The sequence below is a fragment of the Mus caroli genome, chromosome 8 (genome assembly GCF_900094665.2).
Source record: "Mus caroli chromosome 8, CAROLI_EIJ_v1.1, whole genome shotgun sequence".
In the NCBI taxonomy this organism is placed as follows: Eukaryota; Metazoa; Chordata; class Mammalia; order Rodentia; family Muridae; genus Mus; species Mus caroli.
The window spans coordinates 76,313,840-76,336,854 of record NC_034577.1 but is presented as its reverse complement, the minus strand read 5'-3'; the positions used below and the strand labels follow the sequence as shown (position 1 = coordinate 76,336,854).

The 23,015-nt window shown below is 52.6% G+C and overlaps 4 protein-coding genes across 4 annotated transcripts in view; 3 read left to right on the top strand and 1 right to left on the bottom strand.

Moving 5' to 3' along the window:
* Positions 1 to 11,440: 11,440 nt before the first annotated feature.
* On the top strand, positions 11,441 to 13,272 carry Junb (JunB proto-oncogene, AP-1 transcription factor subunit). The gene has a single exon (XM_021169942.1). It carries the CDS (start codon positions 11,754 to 11,756, stop codon positions 12,786 to 12,788), a length of 1,035 nt encoding a protein of 344 aa, XP_021025601.1. The 5' UTR covers positions 11,441 to 11,753; the 3' UTR covers positions 12,789 to 13,272.
* Positions 13,273 to 15,756: 2,484 nt separating this feature from the next.
* Positions 15,757 to 20,741, bottom strand: Prdx2 (peroxiredoxin 2). The gene is made up of 6 exons (XM_021170326.2): positions 20,606 to 20,741; positions 20,022 to 20,126; positions 19,777 to 19,930; positions 18,925 to 19,047; positions 18,644 to 18,774; positions 15,757 to 16,247 (listed from the first exon to the last, which is right to left on the bottom strand). The coding sequence occupies exons 2-6, from the start codon at positions 20,122 to 20,124 to the stop codon at positions 16,162 to 16,164; spliced, it is 597 nt and encodes a 198-aa protein (XP_021025985.1). The 5' UTR covers positions 20,125 to 20,126; positions 20,606 to 20,741; the 3' UTR covers positions 15,757 to 16,161.
* Positions 20,742 to 20,867: 126 nt separating this feature from the next.
* The window catches only part of Rnaseh2a (ribonuclease H2 subunit A), a 12,932-nt gene continuing 10,784 nt past the window's right edge, over positions 20,868 to 23,015 (top strand). Inside the window, exons 1-2 of the mRNA XM_029480255.1 lie at positions 20,868 to 21,080; positions 22,483 to 22,688. The gene's annotated coding sequence lies outside the window, so the exon portion shown is untranslated. The remainder of the gene's footprint in view (positions 21,081 to 22,482; positions 22,689 to 23,015) is intronic.
* LOC115031719 (thrombospondin type-1 domain-containing protein 8-like) lies at positions 20,933 to 22,682 on the top strand. Its single transcript, XM_029480256.1, has 2 exons — positions 20,933 to 21,080; positions 22,483 to 22,682. Exons 1-2 carry the CDS (start codon positions 20,933 to 20,935, stop codon positions 22,680 to 22,682), a joined length of 348 nt encoding a protein of 115 aa, XP_029336116.1.

Below are 23,015 nucleotides of genomic sequence, written 5' to 3'. Positions count from 1 at the left end.
TTTAGCCGCGTTATGATCTGAGCCTTTCTTTATGTGGGCGCAGAGAATAATAATAAATCCTGTAGTCGTGGAGTGAGAGGATCTTAAAAGCGTCTTCCCCAGAGAAGTGATTCTGGCTGGAGTCCTTCAGAAAACTCGGGTATGGTTGGGAGCAGGTAGGGTCAAGTATGTCCTGAGTAAAGGACATAGCACTTGCCCAGCCTGGGGTCTCCTTCCAGCGAGATACTCTGCTCCTTCCCAGCCCCGGGTGCTTTGAGCATCTTCCTGCCTTAAAAAACACTCGACCTGGCCAAAGCTGCGGGTGACCTGAAGCCCACCAGGGGGCGCGCAGAACGTAGGAACGCATCCTTCTGGGAAAAGGGTGCGTCCACCGGTTGAGCCGGTTTAGGGGAGTGCAGAGAGCTTAGAATTTTTTGACAATAAAGTCTCAAGACATCATTTGTGGAGTGCTTACTGTTTTCAGACTTTCCAGTAAGTTATATATCTACAGACAAATAAATGTTCTCCACGACCCTAGGAGACAAGGGCTACTTTAATTCCCCGGTTTTGTTTCTTAATTTTAGAAACTGTATTATTTAATTATTTTTTTAAAAAATCCTCCGCTTTGCAAATGAGTAAACAGCGGCTACAAAGTACACCGGCTTTGACGCCAGGGGTAAAGCCCAGACCACGCCCTTTGACCCCTGGGTCCACTGGTAGCCCCTCCCCTCTCTGGCGGGTGGGGTAATGTGCTGTAATTAGAGGCTATTAAATGTGCCCAGAGGGAGGAGTGGTGCCGGCTCTGCTTTGGGGCGGGTTCAGGTCGGAGGGGGGATAATGTTCTGCTTCCATCCAGGCAATGAGCCGGGATCCAGTCCAGCGACCCTGTCCTGGTTGAGTGAGCCCAGCGACATCAGCCACCCGCCCTCTATCTTACTAGAGTTGTTAATCTACTACAGACACTCGGTTGCAACCCACTCAAACTCTCAACTGCACACACCAGAGAGCCTTGGAGGCTGATTCACACTTCCACAAACCCTCACGCCTTGTTTTCCAGATTCCCGTCCCGAGATCCTGTGGAAAGGTATAGAAGGGAATGTGCTTCGGACTGGACTGGGCACGGGGGCTGCCAACTGGCTCCCCATCCTCCATCCACCAGAGTTGATGCCCCACAGTGGGAACAAAGCTATGCTGTCCTACACACAAACACACACTGTTACCAGTTAGCATGATTGTTGCAAGAATGTGTGGCTGACATTCTGGGACACAAAAATTTAGGGTGAAGGTTGCATTGCAGGGATTTTGAAGTTTAGGAGAAATCTGAGAATCCAGGTATGGGAAGTGACTTAAGGTGTTTCAGTGTTGGTGTGATATCACAGGTGTCCAGATGTTCAAGAAGTCAAGATTTAAATGAAACTGGGAGGCAGAGGCAGGCAGATCTCTGAGTTTGAGGCCAGCCTGATCTACAGAGAGAATTCCAGGACATCCAGGGCTACACACAGACCCTGTCTCAGAAAACAAACAAACAAACAAACAAACAAACCAAAACCCAAAACAAAACAAAAGATTTAAATGAAGCTTGGGAGCTGAGTATGACGGTGCTCCTGCCTTTAATAGCAGCACTCCAGAGGCAGAGCCGGGTGGCCTGCCATGAGCCTGAGGCCAGCTTGGCCTACATATTGAGTTCCATGATAGCAAGGCCCACATTAGAGAGACCCTATTTCAAAATAAATAAATAAATAAACACATAAGGAAACAAATAGTGAAGATACTCCACTCTCTGACGGGGAAGAAGTTATAATCTTCCACAGGGTCAGCAAGAGTCCCATCTTTTAGGGGGAAGAAAAGAAAGCTTTGGTGTTGGCAACAAGGCAATCTCTTTTTACAACCAAGGAGCAATGCTCTGGATATAAGTGCATTTAATTCTGCAAAAAGAGCCACAAATCCTTCCTTTGAGACTGACTTTGCATTTAGAAGGATGCCGACCCATTTTAGGTGTAGGGAACCTCCAAGTTTTCAGAGATCTGAGGGCTCCCATTTATAGGAACCTAGAGTCCCTGCTCTACAAGTTTGGAAGCCTCTAGCTGGTTTGGGGACCCCACCTTGAACATGTTTCCAGGAACAGCTGGACCCAGCCTGGGTTGTACTGCTGGGAAGTGAGTGACTCAACCCCTCCCTAAGGCCACAGCTGGACCCCAGCCCATCCCCTTCAGCCTGCACATCTGGATGTTGATCCAATCATCACAGCTGGGATGGGGACCCTGGGTTCCACAACCAGAGGACAGTACCCACCCACCCCCCATTAGTATGCAAAATTCTCTGTGAATTCCATGTTCCATTGGCTTGGGGACTCTGACAATCTTCCCATACCTGATTACTGCAGTTCTGCTGGAGCTCCTATCCTGTTCCCACCTCTCAACACTGAGTATCTAAGTCCAAGGGAAGTGTGATCCTATCTGCGTAGGTGCGAGGTGGTGGATCTATGATTGGGTTAGCCTCCACTTGTGTCTTGGGATCCTGGAGTTTGTTCAGCTGAGTGTGTGTGTGTGTGCGCTTTGATGGCTGTCAGGAAGTTCAGGGCATCAATCTGCATAATACACAAGTTTAGAAGACGAGTGTAGGGGCTGGAGTGGTTGTTCAGCAGATGAGGTCACTTGTTGCTCTTGCAGAGGACCCAGTTGGATTCCCAGGATCCACATGGTGGCTCACAACCATCCATAGCTTCAGTATCAGGAGATATGGCATATTTGCACCAGGCACACACATGCATGTAGGCCAACACTCATGCACATAAAAAAAATGAATCTGAAAAAGAAACTTAAGGAAAAAAAAAAAAAGCTGGCCGGGCGGCGGTGGCGCACGCCTTTAATTTCAGCCCTTGGGAGGCAGAGGCAGGTGGATTTCTGAGATTGAGGCCAGCCTGGTCTACAGAGTGAGTTCCAGGACAGCTGGGACTACACGGAGAAACCCCGTCTCGGGGAAAAAAGAAAGAGAGAGAAAGAAAGAAGAAAGGAAAAGGAAAAAAAAAACAGCTGGACTTGGTGGACTTGTAATCTTCGCGCCTGGGAAGGTGAGACAAGGATCTAGAGTTCATGGAAGGTGGAGGTGAGTCCGGACTGCCTACGACGACGACTATCTGAGAAGCACAGTAAGCTCTGCGTATGGTGGCATTTGCTTTTAATCCCAGCACTCAGAAGGAAGCACTTGGCTTTGTGAGTTTGTGGTGAAAGCCTGGTCTATATAGTGATACCCTGTCTCAAACAACAAACCAAACATATGCTTAGCCAGCCTTGGTGGTGTACACCTTTAATCCCAGCATAAGGGGTCAAACATCAGCGGAATCTCTTGTTACCAAGGAGAGACTGGTCCTTTTGGGTCACTCTGTGTTATTTATTCCGGGTATGAGAAACGTGTGTCTCAGGTTGGCATTAAGATCTATGTCTGTAATCATACCCTGCTGCTTTGTCGTTCTACAATTTAGTAGAACCCGTGTTTCTGAGTAGAGAAAATGGACTGTTTTATTAGGCACTCTAATTATTTCCAGCCATTGTTTTTCTGTGATAATACTCTCTTATCATAGGTCCTGGCTTATCATACCCCTTTAACAAGCAAAGTATCTCTGCATGTTGCCTGTGATAACTCGGTAATGACATGGCTGTCTCTACCATGTGTCTCAGCCACAATTTTCATGTGAGGGGTACTTGTCCAAATCCCAGGTGACAGAGGCTTTGCTTCGATGATTTGCCATTATATAAAAGCCTGTGTGTTCATATGGCTATGTAATTGCCTGTGTGCATACGGCTGTTTGCCTATCTACCACACACTTTATATGGCTAAAGTGCTGAGCAACTCTGCTTCTAGGTTTAAGAGGCTGTGTGACTGTGTGACCCTGTCTGTCCATGATCGCAGGGCTTAGCTGAACAAGAATTTCTACCATAGTGCAGCAGGTGTATCCTGTGTCCTTGTGACACTGTGGGTCAGAATTGTTTGTGACCTTGTATGTGGATGAGGGTGTCAAAGTCACACCAGACAACCAACTCAGTGGAGGGATCCACATGCGCACCACTGTCGCTGTCTACGGCTCTCCTCTGGGAGAACTCCACCCCGCATTGCGGGGGCGCGTGCGTCGTTCGTGACGTGCGACACGAAGGAGTTCGCTGCGTGCGTGGAGCCCGACGCGGTCTTGCGTGCGAGTACAAGCCGGGGGTGGGGTGGCTGTAAGCGTACGTGAGCGCGCGGGGGCAGCCGCGGGAGCGCTGGGGCCCAGTGCTACGGAACCAGAGACTCTGGAGCGCAGGTGAAACTGGCAGGGGGACTGCCGTTAACCCCTTCCTGCCCGACCCGAAACTGGGGCCCCAGGGCCGAACGAACGGGGCCTTCCCCAGCTCGCTGGGCGGGGCAGTCCCTGCTGGGAAGACCTTCCTCTAGTGAGCCGAGACTCCCCCCCCCCGTTGCTATGGAAACAGCTTCCTGGCTCAGCAGGCGCTTGCTTCCTCCCGCACTGCCCTTCCTCCCGCCAACCATGTGCTTCCCACTCCTGATCTCGGCACCGCAGGGCTGGGGGTCAGAAAGGCCAGGGCGTGCGTGACTCAGGCCAGCCCTGGGGTCCCCAGACCGCATTCGGCCTCACTCCCCCTGCTCTGCCTGAGTGACTCATGCCTCGCGGCTTTCCCTGTGTATGACTCAGGCCCCTGAGGAGGGAACTTTGGGACCCCCCTCCGGGTATCCAGGACCAGGAATCAAGTTCTGGAGACCTCGAGTGAGGGGTTACACCTCCCGAGACAGGAGGCCGGGCGGGCGTCCCCTTTCGTTGGCCATTGCGAAAGCCACTGGAGACGCTTCCCCCATCCTTGAATTAAGAGATCCTCCCCCGACCTAGCTCCGGGAACCCAGTGCCCCCGCCCACCAGCCCACAGGAAGTTTTGGCAGAGCCTATCGTGGCAATGAAACGGTTAAAATCGTTTTTCTTATTCATTTCATCCAGGGGCTTTTTTGACTCAGAACAAGCGGGTACTCCCTTGAAAGCCTGGCCTCATGGGGACTAGAGCTCCTACTGTACCCCACAGACACCCAGCTTAGAAGGGAAGGGTGGCTGTGGGTCTTGTGAAGTCTCAGCTGCGTTCGATTCAAATCCTGTCTCTTCTCTCGCTTGTTTTCCCATCTGAAAACTACGTCCAGCTCTTTGAGTTGTTGTGCTGATTAGATGAATAATAGATGGGACGCTCTGAATTCAGAGCTGGACACAGAGGTAGGGAGGGGTGCCTCAGACCTAGATGTCCAGGTGCCCAGCAGAAAACACCTACTCTGTGCCCCACCCACGTTCTCTGAGGCCATGGGGTTCATTCTGTCCACCCCTGCCCCGGGCTGGCACCCAGGAAGTGAGAGGCGGGGCAGGAATGAGGCGGAACCTGTTGGGCTAGTCCCTTCCCCGCCCCCACCCTCATTCTCATGCCCTGACATGGACCCCCCCCCAACGAAACAGCCCCACCCCCCCGCCACCCTGGACGCCTGGGTCCTGACCTGCGGGTGGCCGGAAACAGCGTCTCGGGAACATCCTGTGGACTGCTAGCTGGACAGACAAGAGGGTCAGTCCCTCCCAGGGCAGGGCAGACATAGGCTGGGGGCAAAGTAAACATGCCCCAGGGTGGCTAGACTGCGGGGGAAGGGTTGAAGGGGGGTGCTATGCAGGAATGTACACACATACACATACACGGTCACCCTGAGAGAGCCTGTCCAGAGGAACAAACCTCTGTGGCACAGGCCACTGAGACATCTAGCCAGGGACACACACACAGGGAAAGCAGACATCCATCTGGGCAGTGGCAGGTATAGTGACTCTGGCCAAGTCAGAAACAAGGCTCTGGAGATGTAGCTTAGGGTTAGAGGGAAGAAAGAGAACTCAAAGGCATCCATCCACAGGTCAAAAAGCAGGCAGAGGGGGTGTGGATGTAGCTCAGTGGACTAGCAAGCATGAGGAGGCAGTGGACTCAACCTCCAGAACTTCAAACAAAGCACGCAGTCGGGATAGGTGTGACCCAGATAAACCAGCTCTGCACACAGGCTGGGTATCAGCACAGAGAAGTGCACATTCGCAGTTTGACATTCCCAGAAAGGATAGATGCACACTGAGAGCCTCTAGACCACATGTACAAGCAATATCACTACTATACAGAAACAGGAGAGACAAACCTACATCTACAGACAGACAGACAGAAGTGGCACAGTCACCTACATACCATGTCAGAAGGCCCCAGGCACCTATCAACATCACTGTGGCACATTCATTTGGAGGTGAAGACTTACATACAATCACCTTGGGGTTTTTCTGCGTTTTTTTGTTTGTTTGTTTTGGAGGCAGGATCTCACTGTGTAGCCCTGGTTAGCATGAAACTCAGTTTGTAGACCCAGATGGCCTAGAACTCAGAGATCCACCTGCTTTTGACTTGTGAGGCCTGGGATTAAAGGCCTGTACCACCATACCTAGCCATAGTCGTCTCTTAAGTAGACCTAACCAACAGATGCAATACAACACAAGGGGTTCAGAGACACATTCTCAGATGTGGTCTGAACAAACAAGTAGCTAATGTAGACAAGCAGAAACAGGCTACATCCCAGCAGTTTTGAATACACGAGAATGGAGATACCCTGACAGAAGTTGTGGCTAGTCACACAGACTGTTCATGAGCACACTAGGTATTTATGCTCTCTCACATACACATATAGCCAGCCACAGATCACATAACACACACAACACAGACACAAAACAGACCAACCAGGCCCCTTTCTCTCTCTGTCTTTCTCTCTGTGTCTTTATCTCTCTGCTCTTTCTCTTATAGGCACAAACACACACTATGAAAATCAGACATAAGGTGTGTTCTAACCCCCTGCCCCTGACTATGTTTGGAGTATATACATAGACATAGCTGGTCTATATGTGCAAGGTAGGGTGGGGGTGCGGTGGTCAAGCAGTTACAGGCTATACACATACACACAGAGACTAGCCATGTATTGCATATAAACATAAAAGACATTTCACACACTTAAGGCAAAACACATACCTTAAACACTCACAAACTAGACACAAAAATGTTAGCCATATGCATGCCTAGAATAGAGCCCTCTGTAGCCTATCCAATAGACCACACACACACACACACACACACACACACACACACACATCTCACCTTCACCCCATCCACACACAAAGCAGAACTGAACTCTCACAAATAGGCTCACACCCCCTGCAGGGTTGGACCAACAGGCAAACAGAAGCCCAGAGCAGGCCTCATGCGCTCACACAGGCCCTAACAGGCCAACCACACGTACACACCCCCCATCCACCCTTTGCTGAGGTTCTGCGGGACCCAGAGATCCTGGCACTTCCTCTCCCAACATCACCCCTACTTCCCTGATGTTCTCCCGCTTCCTCTGCTGGGCAGGCTCAGTTGTTTTACTTATCTCTCTCTTAAAGGGGACACCTTAGAGCTCAGGCCCCCAAGTCTTTGGCAGCTGTGTGGGAAACTCCCTCTGGGCCCTGTTGAATCAGTGTGAAGATAGAGGAGCATGTTTCCAAGAAGACACAGCAACTTCCTCTCTAGACAAGGGGTGAGGGACCCCTAAAACCACAGAAGTAGGGGAGGAGGGTGACTGGCAGTCTGGGGCATCCTAGAGAAGACCTCTGGAATTGATCCTTAGCTTCTTGTGGCGCAGCCACCAGTCCCCACCCAGGGCAGGGCCTCGGGACTGGGTGCTAGGACTTGTGGGTTCCCGCCCCAGCCTGCCTGCTGCATGACTCACAGGCAGCCCCCAGCCCAGTTTCCTGGTGGTGGCAGCCGCGGCACCGGTCAGTGGGCCCAGGGAGGAGATGGTCACCAAACTATTTATAAGAAGGAGAAGTCCCTGGTGCCAAGACCAAAAGCCCCAGAGAGACCTGTGGGTGGGTGGGGATGAACTTCCTCCTTATCCTGAATGGTAGCCCCTGGTCCCTGGCCCTGGGATGTAGGGAAACCTGGCAAGGAAGGCCAGCCTGGTGCTGATCTGTAGCTCAGGCGGCGTGGGGGAAGGGACTATCTTTACACCGTCCACACTGGGCAGGCCTGGCGCCAGCAGGGCGACTTGAGGAGGTGGTGCCCAGGCCACAAGAGTGAGAATGGTAGGGGCCTGGAACCGGCTGTACCAGCTTGGCCAGCCCTGCCCTCCCTGGCTGGCCTCCTCCCCACCCCCTGCAAACACCCATGCAGAAATCGTGAAGGAAGACCCCAGTCTGGCATAATTGCCATTATCACCTTTCTGTGCCCAACTCTACTTCTCCTTCTGAGGGGGGGATGGAGGGGAGAAGACCCTTTGCAAAAGCCTAATAACTAGAGCGTTGTATGTGGCTGGCACTACACAAATGCCCATCGACACTACAACACAGCAGTGTTCCGAGATAGCCAGCAGACTATGAACCAATTCTAGTACTTTGAGCTCTGAGACATTATTAAAGGCCATTTCCTGTGCCTCAATTTCTCATTTGTTAAATGAAAATTCACACATCACGCAACATTGGAAGTGGCCAATGACAGACTTTATGTAAGCCACTTTAGAACAGTGTCTGGTCCATGGTAAGAACCATGTAAGTGTTAGCTATTAAAATAATAATTACTATTTCTCAGACAGTCTGTCTGCCTGTCTTAAGTGTCTCCCAGTCTCCGTGTCTGCAGGAGACTAACCTGGCCCCATCTGTCTTTCTGGGTGTCTCCTCTTGTCCTGCCTTTCTGTCCCCAGCCTCCCACTCTTCTCTTCGACCCTCTTTGGGCAGACCTGGCCTTTCTCCAGGACTTGGCTTTGGCCTAGCCAGCCTCAGCTGTGGCATGGGTGAGTCAGTGTGGTCTCCTGGCCAGTGGGACAGGCAGGTTGGCTTCCCAACACGTTGCCCTCCGTCCTGCCCTGGCCCCAACGCTGCGGCCAGTACCCCCTCAGGCAAGGCCACATGTCAGCTGCAGTTATTAGCATGGGCAGGAGACACAGGCCTGGCAGCCTGCCCGCAGACTCAGCGGCTTCTGGAATCTCCCTTGAGACTGTAGTGGGGGAGGGGAGCTTTTCAAACAAGGGCAAGATGGGAAGGAGGACTTAAGGGTCACAAGGATCCTTCAAAGACTGGGATGTCCCCAGCTTCTTCTTCTCCAATGCCCCTACTCTACTGGACTTCCCCTGTATCCTTCAGAGCTGTTTTTTTGCCTCTTGTTTTCCTTCTGTCGAACATTATTAGGTAAGCTCTGAACCTGCTCCTTAGTCCTAGTCCTTAAGCTTCTCTCTGAAGAGCCCTCCTTTATCTTACCAGAGACCTGAGAAAGAGGAAGAGATGGAACTCTCACCCTCTCTCTGGTGGCTCCCACACTACTTGAAGTCCCACCTACCTAACTGCAAGGCCTGCTATGTAAACCTCTACCTTCCCATTCCTGGAAAAGGGGCTTGTGTTCTCCCATTTTTCTCGAATTGCGATTTTTGCCGTTTTACTTGGGTGGGAAGGAGGTCCTCAGATCAGGGGGCTACTTCCTTTAGGTATTCTATGTAGTGGAAGGTAGCTCACCCCCGACTCAAGTGGAAGTAGATGAGAAGAGTATTCAGACTTCAAAGATATGTGGTAGCGAATGGGGACCCTAGACCTTCTGGTAGAAGGGAAGGGCACATACCCAGGGGAGGAGGCAGCTCTGTACCAGCCTGCCCAGGCGCCAGGGATGCCCGAAAGCATTACCCCGCCCCCTCCGCGCCCCGACGGGCCAGGGGCAAAGTCCGACCCAGGCCCTAGGGCAGGCGGGGACCTGCCAGGCTGGGTCCAACCTGGCCGGGCGGGACAGGACTCAGCCCCAGAGCTGTTCCGAGAGGCTGGGTCAGGCCTCCGGGGGGGCGGGGGAGCCCGGGGGTGGCGGTGGAGGCTGGTCCGGACTAGCCGTCCGGGGGCCCGGGCGCGCCCTGGGACCTGGCAGCTACCTCGAGTTCCTGGCTCCTAGTTTGCCGCCCCAAGACTGCACTGGTCCCACCTCTTCCTGTGCCCTAATATGGATGCTGGGGAGAGAAATTCGGGGGGGGTGCCCCGCCCCCAATCCAATTCACGGACTCCAGCCTGTTGCCTTGGTGACGAGGCCCCGCTCCCAGGCTGCATCCCCCTCCAGCCGGCCAATGGAACAGTCCAAGGCTGCCAGGCTTAGTAGTCGCCGATGGTTGCAGGCTGAACCATTTTTAGATGGGGGAGAGCAGACTATGACTAGAGGCGTCTGTAGCTGGGTTGTGACTTCCTCAAGGGTCGCTTGCCGGGGTTCCTCTTGCCAGGCGCAGAATTTGGCTGGCCCAGGGTAGGGCGCACCATCCCCTAGGCTCACAATGACGAGACAGGGCCGGGCTCTTTCCCCCTCCGGGCTGTTGCCACACTTCCTGCCTCGGCTCTCTTTCCCTAGCCTGTTTCTAAGGAAGGGAGTGGGGTTGGGCGACCGCACCCCACCTATCCCGCCCCATCGGCCCTCCAAAAGCTGACAGGATATCGGGCGAGCCCCGGGTGACTAAGGGAGGGCTTTGGGCTGAGGTATAGGGCATGTCAGTGCCTAGAGACCACCTACGAGGTAGAGCCTCATTCGTACAAGTCCCTTGTCTCTGGGATCCTCCGAGTCATCTTCTGAGGAAGATCTCAGATACCCTCCTGTCATTGCCTTCATAGCTTGGAAGGAAGCTATGTTGTGGCCATTTTAATTCTCTGTCAGAGTTCTGCAAATATCCACAATGATCCCAGTCTTTGCTAGATATGTTCCCATCTTTCTACTCCTATTACCTCAGCGTCCCCAGGACCCTTGTTCTCCTGAATATCTATATTGACCTCCCCCAAATTCCTTCCCTTTTCCACTTATGGGGAAATCCTCAGACTCATCTATGGACTCTAGAGCCCCTACTCATTTCTTGTACAATAGGTACCTGAGCCCTGTGTCTTGGCCCTTTCCTCCCAACTGTGACAATTCCAGTTCTTTAAGCACTTTGTATCGGGGACCTCTGGTTAATTCCTAGGCCAAATGTTAACAATTGCCCCTGTTTTGTACCTTCTCTGTTTTCTGGGGTCTTCTACTGTATTGTCAGTTCACAAGCCACAGCTACCCTGGGTCCTGCGAGACTTTTCCGGGTATATCCTGAGGTACCCAATCTCCACTTGCAGTGTATCTCATAAGCACCCAGTTGTACTCCCGCAGTTCTAACTCCTATGTGCCTCGGCCCCTCAACGTCCCTTTGCTTGAGTGTCTCTGTCTCCACAGCCCCTCCCCCTGCAGCCGCGCAGAGCCACCCGGCTCGTGGCCGCTGTTTACAAGGACACGCGCTTCCTGACAGTGACGCGAGCCGCCTCCTCCCCTTCCCCACGCTCTAGGAGGGGGCCGCGGGGGCCTGGCTCCCGCGTCGGCCAATCGGAGTGCACTTCCGCAGCTGACAAATTCAGTATAAAAGCGTGGGGCTGGGGCCGAGCACTGGGGACCTTGAGGGTGGCCAGGCCAGCGTAGGATCCTGCTGGGAGCGGGGAACGGAGGGAAGCGACGCCGAGAAAGCAGGCGCACCACGGAGGGAGAGAAAAGCTCCGGAAGCCCGGCAGCGCCTTTACGCACAGCTGCCAACTGGCCGCTGCCGACCGTCTCCAGCTCCCGAGGACGCGCGACCGGACACCGGGTCCTGCCACAGCCGAGGACAGCTCGCCGCTCGCCGCAGCGAGGCCCGGGGCGGCCCTTCAGGGGGACCTTTCCCAGATCGCCCAGGCCGCCCGGATGTGCACGAAAATGGAACAGCCTTTCTATCACGACGACTCTTACGCAGCGGCGGGATACGGTCGGAGCCCTAGCAGTCTGTCTCTACACGACTACAAACTCCTGAAACCCACCTTGGCGCTAAACCTGGCGGATCCCTATCGGGGTCTCAAGGGTCCTGGGGCGCGGGGTCCAGGCCCAGAGGGCAGTGGGGCAGGCAGCTACTTTTCGGGTCAGGGATCAGACACAGGCGCATCTCTGAAGCTAGCCTCCACGGAACTGGAGCGCTTGATCGTCCCCAACAGCAACGGCGTGATCACGACGACGCCCACGCCTCCGGGACAGTACTTTTACCCCCGTGGGGGTGGCAGCGGTGGAGGTACAGGGGGCGGCGTCACCGAGGAGCAGGAGGGCTTTGCGGACGGTTTTGTCAAAGCCCTGGACGACCTGCACAAGATGAACCACGTGACGCCCCCCAACGTGTCCCTGGGCGCCAGCGGGGGTCCCCAGGCCGGCCCAGGGGGCGTCTATAATGGTCCGGAGCCGCCTCCCGTCTACACCAACCTCAGCAGTTACTCCCCAGCCTCTGCACCCACTGGAGGCTCCGGGACCGCCGTCGGGACTGGGAGCTCATACCCGACGGCCACCATCAGCTACCTCCCACATGCACCACCCTTTGCGGGCGGCCACCCGGCACAGCTGGGCTTGAGTCGCGGCGCTTCCGCCTTTAAAGAGGAACCGCAGACCGTACCGGAGGCACGCAGCCGCGACGCCACGCCGCCTGTGTCCCCCATCAACATGGAAGACCAGGAGCGCATCAAAGTGGAGCGAAAGCGGCTGCGGAACAGGCTGGCGGCCACCAAGTGCCGGAAGCGGAAGCTGGAGCGCATCGCGCGCCTGGAGGACAAGGTGAAGACACTCAAGGCTGAGAACGCGGGGCTGTCGAGTGCTGCCGGCCTCCTACGGGAGCAAGTGGCGCAGCTCAAGCAGAAGGTCATGACCCATGTCAGCAACGGCTGCCAGTTGCTGCTAGGGGTCAAGGGACACGCCTTCTGAGAGCCTCCCTTGCCCCATACGGACACCCCCAGCCTTGAAGGCTGGGCGCCTGCCCCCCACTGGGGTGAGGGGGGCAGGCGAAGGGCACCCGCCAAAAGGCCTGGGGCGCAGCTCACACACTGGACTCCGGCCCGCCCGCCTGCGCCCAGTCCTTCCACCTCGAGGTTTACATGGCCCCCTTCCAGCGTATTTTGTATGTTTTTTTTTTTTTCTGGAAAGAGACTGAATTCATATTGAATATAATATATTTGTGTATTTAACAGGGAGGGGAGAAGGGGGCTGTCGCGGCGGAGCTGGCCCCGCCGCCTGGTACTCAGCCTGCGGGGATACTAGGGAGGGACCTCCGCCCCCTGCCCTCCCCCTCTGCATAGTACTGTGGAGAAGAAACACGCACTTCGTGTCTAAAGTCTATTTTAAGATGTGTTTGTGTGTGTGTTTGACTTTTTATTGAATCTATTTAAGTAAAAAAAAAATTCTTTATTAATTTCTGTGGTCTCCTTTTTCTTCCAAGCTGGGCGGATGGAGGGAGAAGATTGGGCTACCCCAAGCTCGGTGCTGTTTGTAGCTCGCTCCTTTCAGGTATCATAAGGTTCGGTACAAACGCCCAGATCTCCTATCCCCTGAGTCCTGGCACCAGACGCTGCGCAGGCGGGCAGTGGCGGGGAACAAGCTACCCAGGACAAAACGCGGAATGTGCAAGCACGACCCCGCCCAGCAGAGTGCGCCGGGGCTTTCCCCGCTGACGTTACGGAAGCTCTGCCCATATATGGGCCTATTCAGCTCAGTGACGCCAGCGCGGTCTCCGGGCAGATTCCGGGAATCCCCTCCCCCCGCTCTGCCGGGCAGGGCCTCGGCGCCGGGAAGGGGGCCGGGATTTTCCCGAGCAGGCGGCTTTCTGGGCGCGGAAAGCCCCAGGCCCGGGTCCAGGGCGCCCGCGGCGGGAGGGCCGTGTTCTCATGAGCCCTGGGAGCCATCCGAGCGGCTTTCAACAGACTGGCGCCGGAGCCCCGCCGCGCCCACGCCCCCTCCATTGGACCGACCCTGGCGGAGAGTAACTGCAGCCTCCCTGTAGTTGCAGACGCCGTCAGGGCAACTCCCGCCAGGAAGGGCGGCGCCCGCCCGCCAGTGTCCCCCTCCCGTGTGCCAGGCCAGAAGCCGGCGACTGCCAGGTCTGGTCCTGTCCGGGCAGTTGTTTGGGCAGCTGGGCGTCGCCACAGCCCGGCTCCAGCAGCTGAGGTGGGAGGTTCAAAGCTGCTACTTGCTGATGGGATCTGGGTGCCCTTGAAGCTGGAAGGCCAAAGCGCAAAGGAAACCTTACCACTCAGGTGAAGCCGAGGAATAGTTCAGTAGTGAAGGGAACGGGCCTCAAGCCTGTCTAAGCTACATAGTAAGGCCCTTTCTCAAAACAAAACAAACACAACCTGACCTCAAACAAACAAAAACCTCAGACACGGTGCAGACAGAAAAAAGGAAAGTAGAGGGGCTAAGTGAGACGAGATGGTTCGGCAGGTAGAGATGCTTATAGATGCTTGACACTGTTACCTAAGTTTGATTCCTGGATCCAGGAGGAAAAACCATTTCTTTACATGCCTGAGAGCGCGCGCGCGCGCGCGCGCACACACACACACACACACACACACACACACACACACACACACATCTCTTAGAAAAAAAGAAAGAGGAGCTGGAGAAATGGCTTAACAGTAAAGAGTATGTCTTCCAGACCTTACAAGAATGCTGCTTCGCCTGAACCCACCTGAGAAAGCTCACAACGCCCCCTTGAGTTTCAGGGGATGCAAATGCCCTCTTCTGGCTTCCATCGGCACTGCACCCTCCCACCCACAAAACACCACTTTCTTTTTTCTTTCTTTATTATTATTATTTTTTTTTTGTAACGAAAGCAAACATGGTTTGAATATGGTGATGAGAGCTAGGAAGAGGAATATATGTTCAAAATGTACCTTCTGGGTTAAGGGCGGCGAGCTCATCTACAGACTGAACTGTCGCCTTTCCAACAGATTTGCAGTGTAGGTTCGGGACAGAGCAAAGGAGGGCCCCCTCCGATATAGTTCTTGTAGCCAAAGCAAGATCATCTGAAGAATCCTAGAGTGTGCCTGAAATGGAATGAACCACAGTAGGGTGGATGACCTCAAGGGAGGCCCAACCAGGGGCTCTGAGAACACATTAAGTTCCAAGAGATAGCTAGGTGTGGGGCTCTGTGGTAGAGGGCTTCCATATCATTCCAGAGACTATGGATTCTATCCGCCCCTAGCATGAGGGTAAAAAGAGGGGAAAGAATTCCAGGGGGAATGAATAACACCCAGAAGGTATCAACAACAGCAGGACCCCAGAATAAGCCGAGGCTGAAGGAGTCACAGTATGGGTGGGGACTCTTGTGTCAAAGCATAAAGTAAAACTAATGACCAGATCACCTTGTTTTGTGAAATGAAAGTGAAACTCAGAAAGAAAAGCTACCCAAGTACATACAGCTTAGTGAAACACCCATCTCCTAGCCTAACCCACACCCGTTCTCAGCCACTCTCACTACCGGTCTCACTGTCCTGCCCAGAGTACCAGACAAAAATGGGTCAGAGCCTAGAGGTTCGCAAACTTGAACTCACAGGGCGACTTGACTTTAGTTTTTATTCCCATCCAATGTGAAAACTCAGTGAAGATCCCAGCTGTTACATATCATTTTATATAGTTAATGGTAAGGTATGGACACTCGTCTAAGAGCCAGAATCCAGAAGTAAACTGCCGACCCCTATATACATATTTTTTTTTACAGAAGTATTTATTTCATGTCTATGCATGTTCTGCCCACGTTCATGTGCATGCCTGGTGCTGGAGGATCAGACAAAGGTGTTGGATCTGGCGTTAAGGAGGGTTATAAGCAACTACGTAAGTTCCAGGAATGGAACCTGGGACTTCAGGAGAAACAGCAAGAGCTCTTAAAGAATCCCTCCAGTCCTGGTATTTATTTTATTTGGTCTGCGTCCTGCCATGCTCAGGCCAAGGCGTGAATGAGGTAATGCCTCCACCTTGTGGTGAAGAGGCATAACTACAGAATCAGTTGCACAAGCCAGAGTGTAAAGATAAAAGAGTCGGAGTCAACTACTAAACACACACCAACACAGACTTACACTGTCCCTAATACTTTATTGGTTTCCTATAGACCCGGGCCCAGCTGGGTGTGCTCAGGGCAGGGTCACACTATTCACCAGATTCCAGGTGGGTAATGAGAAAGCCTCAGCCTAGACTCCAGCCCCTTCAGAGAGTGGAGGAAGATCTAGCATTTTCTGGGCCAGCACAGGACATCCAGGTTGGGGCACAGGTGAAATCCAAGCTTCAGGCACACCGATGTTTACCCATCTCAGTTGTGTTTGGAGAAGTATTCCTTGCTGTCATCCACATTGGGCTTGATGGTGTCACTGCCGGGCTTCCATCCAGCAGGACAGACTAGAAAACACACAAGGATGAACACGTGAGGCTCAGCTCCACCACCAAGAGCAGTGACAAGCAGTTCGTTTGAGAGCATGGGCCGCACAAGAAAAGGCTGGGAGCTAAAAGCCAAACAGGTTGCATGTGGACAGAAGACCCCGTTCAGACCAATTTGAAGTGACATTTTTCTGTTCGATCATTTTGTTTCTTCTGTCCTTTGTTTTGTTGTTGTTGAGGAAATCTAACTATGTAGCCAGGCTGGCCTTGAACCCATGGTGATCCTATTTCAGCCTCCTAACTGTTAAGCATCACCATGCCTAGCTCCAAATGCTGTAGTACTGAAGTATAAGTCTTAATCTTGTGCAAGACAGACAAGCACTCTACACCTACTTGTCCTTCAGCCCTTTTTTCTTTGCTTTTTAAAAGAATGGGTCTCTGGCTGGCCTACAATTTTCTCTGTATAGATCAGGTTGGCCTCAAGCATGCATTGATCTTCCTTCCTCTGCTGCCCGGATGCTGAAACTACAGGCATGTATCATCAAGTCTTCCCTTTTTCATTTTAAAAATGGAATCTCATTCTGTAGCCTAAGCTACCCTGGTGATCCCCTGCTGCTAAGTGCTGAGGTCACAGGCCTGAGTCACAATGCCTAGCTCCTTCCATCCACTCTCTCCCTTAGCCCTAACCCTACTAACCTTTGCGTCTATGGTCAGCTTTCCCTTCCATGTGCTGAAGTACTGTGACTGGGCTGGAGGCATAGCTCAGTGAATGCACTGCTGTGTGGAGTTATGTTTGGGGCTTTGCTTTGATCACTAACACACACTCACACAAAGAATTTTTTAAAAAGGAGGGGGGTATGGCATCGTGTGCCTTTAATCCCAGCACTGGAGAGGTAAAGGCAGGCAGATCTCTCTGAGTTCAAGGCCAGTTTGATTTACATAGCTAGCTCCAGGCCAACATGAATATATTGAGACCCTTTCCTTTAAAAAAAAAATTTATACACACACACACACACACATACACAGGTACATGGTGGAGGGAGTGAAAAAAATGTGAGTGACTCTTGGGACACTTCTCAAATACTTTTTTTTTTTTTTTTTTTTTTAGGTAGGTTCACATACAGTTTAGGCTGAATTCACTAAACTCTTAAACTCTGATCTATGCTCCTTAGCATCCCAAGTGCTGGCATTCCATGAATACACCAGCATGGCCAGTTTTTGTGTGTGTGTGTGTTTTTTTTTTTTTTTTTTTTTCGAGACAGGGTTTCTCTGTGTAGCCCTGGCTGTCCTGGCACTCACTTTGTAGACCAGGCTGGCCTCGAACTCAGCAAAATCCCCAGCTTGAAATCTGTGGATAGGCCTGTTAATGCACTTTTTTTCTTTTATCTTTTTGTGTTTGTTGTTATCATTTAAGAAAAGGTCTCGTTCTATGTCACAGGCTAGCTCGATCCTGTCTCAGCCTTCCTTCCTCAGTCTTCCAAGTGTTGGGATGACCCAGCATTCCTAATTCAAATATCTTCTGTAGACCTCTGCCAGCTCCCAACTCTCCCCCTTCATATACTAATAATCCCTGCCCCATCCTAGACACTTCCTGCAGGCAAAGAACTGAATTCTATATGGGGCTCTATTTTTTAAATATGTTTTGCATATATATTAGTATGTATTTGTATGTATGTATGTATATTTTGTTTTTGAAGGTGTGTGCCACCATGCCATATCCTATCCATTCTACCACTTCTACCATCAGGACATAAGATCCTGGGTTTCTGTTTGTTTGTTTCTTTTTTAAGGTTTATTTTATTATTATAGATAAGTACACTGTAGCTATCTTTAGACACACCAGAAGAGGGCGTCAGATCTCATTACGGATGGTTGTGAGCCACCATATGGTTGCTGGGATTTGAACTCAGGACCTTTAGAAGAGCAGTCAGTGCTCTTACCCTCTGAGCCATCTCACCAGCCCAAGATCCTGTCTTTTATTATTTTTTTTTTTATTTTATGTGTCTGTGCACCATGTGTGCTTGGTACCCCAGGATGTGGTGAGCATAGATGTGGGTGATAGGGCTAGAACCTGCTCTTTTGCAAGAACAAGTGCCCCTAACCACTGAGCCAACTCTCTAGTTCATCTTGGATACATGTTTATCTGTGTACCATGTGCACACCTGGTGCAGGAAGAGGTCAGGAGAGAGCATCAGATTCCCCGAGACTGGAATTATAGATGATTATGAGCCACCATGTAGATGCTAAGAATCCAGCCCCGGTCCTCGGAAAGAGCAGCCAGTGCTTTTACCTGCTGAGCCATCTCTTCAGCCCTGGCATGGGACTTTAATGTCTATCCCACAAAGATGCCGGAGCAGACAGTTCATACATGCTGGGCAGAGCTGAGGCAGCCTTTCCATTTGTGAATACTCACTCACCTTCCCCATGCTCGTCTGTATACTGAAAGGCCTGGACTAGGCGGAGAGCCTCGTCTACAGAGCGTCCCACAGGTAGGTCATTGACTGTGATCTGGCGAAGGACACCCTTGGCATCGATGATAAAGAGACCTCTGAAGACATGAGGGTCCACAGTGAGTATCTGGGAGACCACCTGCTGCCAGAACAGGAAGGGAACCCCCCCACATACCCCCACCAGACACAGTGGTCCCTTTAGCTTTGAGGAGGGGGCTCCTGGAGCTGGGCCGAGGTCCCTGCTGTACCTGTAAGCGATGCCCTCATCATTTTTCAACACGCCGTAATTCTGGGACAAGCTTTTAGTCACGTCAGCAAGCAGAGGGATATTCAGGGGGCCCAAGCCTCCCTCCTTCCGTGGGGTATTGATCCTGAAGGTGAGAGAGACATGGTTGGGGCCTTAGGATGCCTAGGATAGTAGAAGTCTCCCCCATAGGCCTCCAGAGTGATAAGGACTGGAGTGGGAGTGCTGGAGACAGGAGATAAAGGACTTAAAGCAAGGCCGGGGTGCCCCACCCACCCCACCCAGTGGGATGGCAGTGCAGCTGGGAGGAGAATGGCTCCAGATAAAGCATCCTCTTCAAATGGCTTCACTTGTGCCCATGGGCTCCAGCAACTTGCAGTAGAGACCCCGTATGAAAGTGATTAGCCAACAGGAGACATGGAGCTCAGAGGCAGGGCACTTGCCTTGCAGGAATGAGCCCTGGAATTATTGACTTCTAGTTCTGAAAGACGTGTGTGTGTGTGTGTGTGTGTGTGTGTGTGTGTGCGCGCGCGCACGCGCAGGGGGATTCTTCCCACCACCATCTAGCTCTGGTATGGAGCACAACCCATCATTATTGAGAATAGCAAAATATAGCAAGGCAGCCTGTCTCCAGAGAACTGAGACTCCTTTGGCAGGTACCTTCCAACAAGATGCCAAATGCTAATTACTATCATCTTCGTGTGGGCTTGGGTGTCATTGTTTCCATTCTTTATAAGATGAAAAACGGGAAGACACAGTTTGTCCCTATAATTTGGGCGGTCCTTCATCCTCTCTGCATCTCCCACTTCACCACCTACCTCATGACCCCTGCAACCCTCCTCCCGCAGCCCCTTACCACGCCAGGTGGGTGAACTGAGAGTCCACAGACACTCCCAGCACCTCGCAGCCTAGCTTTCGGAAGTCCTCAGCATGGTCGCTAAAAGCGATGATCTCCGTGGGGCAAACAAAAGTGAAGTCCAGTGGGTAGAAAAAGAGGACCACGTACTTCCCTAGGGAAGAGGAGAACGGAAGGGAAGTCAGTGCTAACTTCTTTCACATGTAGATCCTGGCCCCACCTGCTCCCACTCCGCGCAGCCCCACCTCTGTAGTCCGAAAGCTTGATTTCCTTGAAGGCACCATCCACCACCGCTGTGGCCGTGAAGTCAGGAGCCGGCTTTCCGATGTGCGCGTTGCCGGAGGCCATGTCTGAAATCAGAGACCCACACAAGCTTGGTCTTTAGAGCCTCAGAAGATCTTTTGTCTTGCCTTTCCAAGGTCACTTTTGGTGCTAAATCTAGATACTAAATCCGAGAGAGGTGGAAGGAGCGCTCATATTCACCGTCCCAGTATAAAGTCTGCAAGGCCTCTGAATACCCACCCCCCCTAAACAGGGAACGAATGATGGGGTCACCACTGCTACCCGAATTATAGAGTCAGACCGAGTGCGGGTGGAGGAGGACGTGAGCTCCTAGTTCCAGAATAGGACGGCTAAGCTAAGAGCGATGGGCTGCCGAGCTCGGTGATACAGCCTGCAAGCCAGGGCTCCGGCCTTGGTTTCCCGGGCAAGGACAAAGCGGCCACCATTGAACAAGGAAAACAAAGACCTCCAAGCATAGAGGTCGTGATGAGGCCTGCGCCACACTAGTGGGGCTCCTCCCATTCGTGTGCATTCTGGGTTTTCATACCTGAGTGAGCAAGAGCCGGACACACGGACGTCCAGACACGAGTAGAGACAGGAAAGAGATCTCAGAACCGAGAGAGCCCTAGGCCCGGGAGCCTTTTATGCGTGGCCCAAACCACACCAGGCAGGGCGCGGGGAGGTGGGCGGGACAGCGCCGCGGTCGGATCCATTGCGGCTGCAGGGGGGTGGAGGGACAGGCCGCGTGGCCGGGTCCACATGCTTTCACAAGGGTTGGGTGGGGTGTGCCCTTACGGACGCCGGGATTGTCTGTGCTGTGGGCTTCGCGCGAGCCACGGCCACGGGGCGCGTTGGGGTCGGTTGGAGTCCGGGCATGGCCCGGAGCCACTTGGCTCCGTTGCTGACTCCCCTAGTGCTCCTAGGTCTGGTGTCCCCTACTCAGATCGACCCAGACTACCAATACTTTGGCCCGCACGGTGAAGGTGATACCTGGGAGCTGCTGACGCTGCAGCGACAAAAGGGTAAACTAGCAGGTGGACAGGAGTGACGCTATGAAAAGGTGTCCTCCCCCCCCCCCCCCCCCCCCACCCCCCCCCCCAAGGCCTCACTTCGCCGAGGCCCTACAAACAGACCCTCTGTGGCTGACTTCAAATCCCTGCCCATCTCAGCGCAGGCTGGGTCTCAAGGGACTGGGCACTTTTTCTCTGAGTGTGTGATTTCTCATCTGTGAGTTATTGTTTTGTTTTATTTTGTTCCGTTTCACTTTACTGAAAATTTACTGCCATGCCCCAACCGTACTACCTTTTGTTCTCAACTTCTTGCCCCGCAGCTTCCTTGGTCATCTGATAATTGTATTAAACACTGCCTGTCTAATAAACAACCTATTAACATAGTGCTAGAAGGGTGGAGGCAGAGAAAGAAACTGGCCAGTCAGCTTGAGATGGTAAGAACCAACACAGCTGGAATGACTAGCACAGTTAAAGTCGCAGGGACTGTGAGGCAGTGAAAAGGGAACAGCAAAAGGCCTAAGGGAAGAATAGGGAAAGGGGATGCCATTTGGCAAAGATCTGCCAAGGAAGAGTGTGGGGAGGAAGGGTGTGGGGCACCAGCCTTTGTGAGTTCATCCTACATGAGGAAGTATCAGTGAAGAATTCTGATGAGGGGTTGAGATTGCATTAGGCACTCAGTTGGTGGAGCACTGGCCCAGCATACACGAAGTTTTGATCCTTCCCCAGTGCTGCATAATCCACTGTACCTGTACACACCTGCAATCCTAGCATTTGGGAGGAGTAGGGACCTGAAATTCAAAGACATCTTTGGCTACCCAAGGACTTGGAGGCCAGCTTGGGGTACATGAGGCTCTGTTGTGTTGTTTTGTTTTGTTTTTAAGGAAGGAAGGAAAGGAAGGGAAAGGGTCTTGTAAAACTCTAGGTCAGTGGCTCTTTAGCACTACCTAGAAAAAAAAAAAGCTGTCGCTTCTCCTGAGCATAAAAATTACTTTGTTGCTACAAGTTAGCTCAGCACCAGGGGGTTTAAGTGCATTTATTATGTCAATTATATCATTTAACTTAACATCTGTCAGCCTTGTTAGTCAGGTGGCACTGGGCCTGCTGTGTAGGCCCATGATTAAGTCCCTGAAGACAAGAGTCAACTTTGGATGTCGGGTATGAAGGACGGGGAGTGAATACTCCCAACTGAGCTGGCTGGCAGAGATTAGAGGTGTCAGTTTGCAGCTGTAGGCAGCTTACTGGTGCCTTTTTGAAAGGGTGGTTTGCTCTTCCTAAGTCACTGCACAGAGGCAGCAAAGTCTTAAAAATACCAGTTGTTACCATTAGGTTCTTTATCTTTGTCCCTCCCTGGACAAATCCTTTGTATGGTGGTTCACTCCCCAATTGGGTTTTCATGTCCACCCTCCGTCTCCAGTACTGGAAGACTCAGTCCTAGGCCCGTGGGGAAAGTGGCATTGTTTCTGCAGCCTGGGCAGACAGGAACGCAGCCGTCAGGTGTTGGGTACGGCACCAGTCCCTGTGTTCATGGACCGAGAGAAGCTGGTACAGATGAGGCCGTGCGGGCAACAGGATTGCTCATCTTGCAGCCTGAAGGACTGCAACTCGAGGCCCTGAGCAGAGGTGAGCAACAGAGGGGGCATGGCAATGCTAGTCAGAACTGGCTGGCAGATCCAGGAGTAGGCAGGGACATAAACATGAGGGCAAGGCCCTTTAATCCCAGCACTTGGGAGGCAGAGACAGGCAGATCTCTGGGTTCGAGGCCAACCTAGTCTACAGAATGAGTCCCAGAGTTCCAGGACTGCCAAGGATTCACAGATAAACCCTGTCTTGAAAAATAAAAACAAGCCAGGCAGTGGTGGCGCATGCCTTTAATCCCAGCACTTGGGAGGCAGAGGCAGGTGGATTTCTGAGTTCAAGGCCAGCCTGGTCTACAAAGTGAGTTCCAGG

Excerpts from the sequence above, each read along its gene's own strand:
- LOC115031719 (XM_029480256.1), top strand. The coding sequence starts at position 20,933 with ATGGCCCGGAGCCACTTGGCTCCGTTGCTGACTCCCCTAGTGCTCCTA. Across the intron at positions 21,081-22,482 it reads GACGCTGCAGCGACAAAAGG|TACTGGAAGACTCAGTCCTA; the intron begins GTAAACTAGCAG and ends CTCCGTCTCCAG.
- Prdx2 (XM_021170326.2), bottom strand. The coding sequence starts at position 20,124 with ATGGCCTCCGGCAACGCGCACATCGGAAAGCCGGCTCCTGACTTCACG. Across the intron at positions 19,048-19,776 it reads CAGTTCACCCACCTGGCGTG|GATCAATACCCCACGGAAGG; the intron begins GTAAGGGGCTGC and ends TCTCACCTTCAG. Across the intron at positions 18,775-18,924 it reads GATGAGGGCATCGCTTACAG|AGGTCTCTTTATCATCGATG; the intron begins GTACAGCAGGGA and ends TCATGTCTTCAG.
- Junb (XM_021169942.1), top strand. The coding sequence starts at position 11,754 with ATGTGCACGAAAATGGAACAGCCTTTCTATCACGACGACTCTTACGCA.